Here is a 4,506-nt window from a genome sequence, read left to right on the forward strand (position 1 = left end):
CATTAAAGGCCAGTAATAGCCAAGCCTCATTATCTTTGTGGCCACCGATCTTGGTCCCGCATGTATTCCGCATGTGCCCCCATGAACTTCTCGAATGAGCATTTGAGCTTCGGAGGGGTCTACACATCAGAGATGTGGACCTAGAAAAGACTTTCTGAACAGTTTATCTTCAATGAGAAGATACATTGGTGCCTTCATTCTCACCTTCTGAGCTTCATGGTTGTCTTCAGGGAGTGTTTCATTCTTGATAAAGTTTTAAATTGAGGTCATCCAACAGTCTTCCTCTTCTTCAACTTGAGATACTTCACTACCTTTTGCTATAGACTTTTCTTGTAGGACTTCAACCAAGACTTCTTTAGTGAGGTGAGCAAAGGTTAATGAAGCTAGCTTGCTTAGAGCATCCGCCTTCTTATTCTGGTTTCTTCTAACTTGCTCTATGTGAAAAGATTCAAACTCTCCAATAAGCTTCTTTGTTTCTTCTAAGTAAAGTTGCATGGATGGTTGGTTAGCTTCAAATGTGCCATTGATCTGGTTTGCCACTTGTTGAGAGTCAACAAATACTTGTATTTTCTTTACTCCCATTTGTTTTGCCATTCTGAGGCCAGCAAGGAGTGCTTCATACTCTGCCTCATTGTTGGATGCTGGGAAGTTGAATCTTAATGCATAAGTGTATTCTCTTTCTTCAGGATCAATTAAGATGAGACCTGCTCCTGATCCCTCCTGATTTGATGCTCCATCTGTGAAGAGGGTCCACTTTGAGCTTTCCTTTTCCTGGGTTGCCTGGACTTCTTGGACTTCCTTTCCTTTTCCTGTGACATCGGAAGAGTCAGTTTCTGCCAAGAAGTCAGCCAAGATTTGGCCCTTTGTGGATGTTCTTGGGTGGAAGCTAATTTCATGTTTACCCTGTTCGATAGCCCACTTAGCTAATCGTCTAGATACTTCAGGTTTAGCTAGCACTTGCCTTATTGGTTTGTCAGTCAGAACCCGAAATGGGTGACCTTGAAAGTATCGCCTTAGGCGTCTGGCCGCGTGGACCAAGGCAAGAGCTAATTTTTCTAAACATGGATAATTTATTTTTGGGCCCTTTAAGGCTCTGCTTACGAAATACATTGGCATCTGCCCATTGTTTCTTTCTGCAAGTAATACTGCACTAACACATTCTTTAGAAGCAGCAAGATATAGAGTAAGTGTTTCACCTGCAATTGGAGCCGTGAGAGTTGGGAGGTCAGCAAGAAACTTCTTCATATCTTTGAATGCCTCCTCTGCTTCGGCCGACCAAGAAAAGTCTTGCTTCCTTAAGCATCCCTTTAGTGTTCTAAAGAAAGGTAAAGATCTTTCAGCAGACTTTGACAGAAATCTTGCTAAGGCCGCCAATTTCCCATTAAAACTTTGAACTTGCTTCTTGGTTCGAGGGGATGCCATGTCCAGCACTGCTTGAATTTTCTTCGGGTTTGCCTTGATTCCATTAGGAGTTATAATGTGTCCAAGAAACTTTCCTTCTTCCATTCCGAAGCTACATTTTGATGGGTTTAACTTCATATTGATGCTTCTTAGGGTGTCAAAGGTTTCTTGTACGTCGGCCAACATTATTTCTTCAGCCCGACTCTTTATCACAATATCATCTACATAGGCTTCCACATTCCTTCCAATTTGATCTTTGAATGCCTTGTCTATCAAACGCTGATAAGTAGCCCCAACATTCTTTAGGACAAAAGGCATTTTCTCAAAACAATAAAGTCCTTGGTCTGTATGAAAGGCTGTCTTATCCTCATCCATTTTTTTCATGGAAATTTGATGATACCCTTTATAAGCATCCAAGAAACATTTCAATCTAAACCCATCAAGGGATTCCACCTTCCAGTCAATTTCTGGGAGAGGGTAGTTATCCTTTGGGCAAACTTTGTTGATGTCTTTAAAATCTACACATAATCTCCAGGAACCATCTGGCTTTTTCACCATGACAGGGTTGGCTACCCAGGTTTGATACTTAACTTCTCTAAGAATTCCAGCTTTCACCATTTCATTGACCTGCTCACATGCAGCTTTGCTTCTGTCTTGAGACATTCCCCTCTTCTTTTGTCTTATTGGTGATATATTGGGGTTGGCATTTAATGCATGTTTAGCTAACTCTCTTGGGACTCCTATCATATCAGATGTCTGCCATGCAATGACGTCCAAATTATTTTTTAATAAATGAATCAACTCTTCTTTGATTCTTCTTGGAAGTTGTGACCCAATGATCACGGGCTGATCTGGAAATTTCTTATTTATTATCACTTTCTCCTCATGACAGTCTTGTTTTTTATCTTGTACTTTCTCAACTTTCCTTGGCAAAGTTTTTTCCACTTGCTTACATTCTTCTGGCGAAGTCATGCGTCCTCGAATGGTGGCTACCCTTGCGGGTGTTGGGAACTTTACTATTCCATGAACGGTTGAGGGAATTGATCCAAATTTTTTCATTAAAGGTCTTCCCAAGATAACATTATAGAAGGATGGTGCCCTTATTATCATAAAATCAACAAGTTCAATTCTATGGAAGGGATATTCTCCCATCATGACTTCCATTGAAATTTCCCCCACCGGTCTGTTGGATTCTCCCATGAAACTAACAAGTTCTGTCCTTGACGGACGTTTAAGATCTTTGATTCTTTGAGGAAGTTTTTGGAAACAATGATCATATGTTATATCGGATGAGCTTCCATTATCTAAGTATACCTTTCGGATTTCAAAGTTTGCTACTATGGCCTGTGTCACCACTGGATCAGAAGAAACAGCCTCTACTGGAAGAAAAGAGATTGATACCATTCTCCATGGTTCCAGAACCTCTGCCTTTCTTTTCTCATACTTATGTTTCTCTCTTATCATGTACACATGGCCATCAGGGGGTGGTGGTCTATCATTCCTCTCGTCTTGCTTTTGCCAAGTATAAGTCTTCTTAGCCTGGGTAACTCTTTTTCCTTGCTTTGCACCAGGGACCAAGTGTTCCAACTTTCCCTCATCCAAGGCTCTCTTTATCTCTATCTTAAGCTCTCTGCATGCATTTGTCTCATGGCCACGGTCTTCATGGAACTCACAATACTTTGACATATCCTTTTTTCCGGTCCTGTGTATCATAGGTCGGGGAGGTTTGAAGTTTCCCCCCACTCTTTCAGTCTTAAGGATCTCCCTTGGAGATTTTATCAGGTTGACTATTCTGTCATAAGGGCCACCCCTCTTCTCCCTTCTGTCATCCCTCCTATCATCTCTCCTTTCTTCTCTCCTTCTAGTGTCTCTATGATCAAACCTTTTGTCATTTCTTCTAGCGTCACATCTTCCACTTCCCAAGCCTCCGGCCCCAATATTTCCCCCCAGCCTATCCCTTCCGACTGCCCCTTTCACAAGGAGAGCAGTTTCCATGGATCGAATGAAATCAAAAGCTCTTTCCGTAGCTTCTCCAAACGTCAATGGAATTCTCTTACTTAGATCGTCCTGAAGATCACCAGGGAGTAATGCCAAGGTAAAACCTGAGACCTATTGGCTTTCTGGGAGGCCTGGTATTTTTTGACATTCCTTAGTGTATCTTGCAATGAAGTCTCTCAATGATTCGTTACCTCTTTGTCTAATCAAGTGAGCCTCCAAATGGCTTCTCTGACGCTTCTTCTGCTGAGCAAACTAATTTATAAATTTCTTCTTCAAATCTGCATAGTCCTGAATGCTTCTCTCTGGTAACTTAGTGAACCACTCTAAGGCGTAACCTTGTAAGGTGCCTGGGAATAGGTGACATGCCACGGGGTCTATCCATTTTTCAGTCAATATGGCTTGATCATAAATTGCAAGGTGATCTTCTGGGTCTCTGGTACCATCATACCTGCCAACAATAGTGGGAACTTTCTGGCCGTCTGGGAAGGCATAGTTTGCCACCCAGTCACAAAACCTTGACTTAGTTGCAGACTTAGGTACTGTGGCCACCCTTGTTTGCTCATCCGCCTCCTCTCCCGCAACAATCTTTAGCATTTTTAACAATTCCTTTGCTGGGTTGACTGGTTCAGGAGGAGGTTCCACTGGCTTTTGCTTTTTCATCTCGTCCACCAACAGCTTCATTATAGACTCCATACCCGTAGGCAATGGAGGTGGTAGGGTTGGCTGAGGTGGAGTTTACCCTAAGGTGGCAGAGAGCTGAGAAAACCAATCGGTTGGAGGAGGTGGTGGAGTTTGTGCCTGCTGAGTGTTCTTGGCAGCTAGCCTTAACAATTCCAACAAATGACTCTCCTGGATAGATAAAGATTGAGAAGAGCTAGCCATTGTCTGCATGGATGTCTGACTTCCAGTCATGGTTGAGCTAGCCATGCTAGCTATGTGAGAACTTAGCTCGCTAGTTCCAAAAGAGATCATAGTGATAGGAGATGAACTAGTTGGGGGTGTTGAAAATAAAGATATCAAAGGAGATATAGAAGGTGAAGCTGTGGAAAAGAGTGATCCCACACTAGCATTACCACTCCCAAGGTTAGATCCGAAGCTCATCCTAGG

General features: G+C 42.5%; 1 protein-coding gene across 1 annotated transcript; it reads right to left on the reverse strand.

Moving 5' to 3' along the window:
• Nucleotides 1-255: 255 nt before the first annotated feature.
• Nucleotides 256-3,396, reverse strand: LOC122601246. Its single transcript, XM_043774005.1, has one exon. It carries the CDS (start codon nt 3,394-3,396, stop codon nt 256-258), a length of 3,141 nt encoding a protein of 1,046 aa, XP_043629940.1.
• Nucleotides 3,397-4,506: the final 1,110 nt, after the last annotated feature.

This window comes from Erigeron canadensis, chromosome 5 (genome assembly GCF_010389155.1).
Source record: "Erigeron canadensis isolate Cc75 chromosome 5, C_canadensis_v1, whole genome shotgun sequence".
Lineage (NCBI taxonomy): Eukaryota > Viridiplantae > Streptophyta > Magnoliopsida > Asterales > Asteraceae > Erigeron > Erigeron canadensis.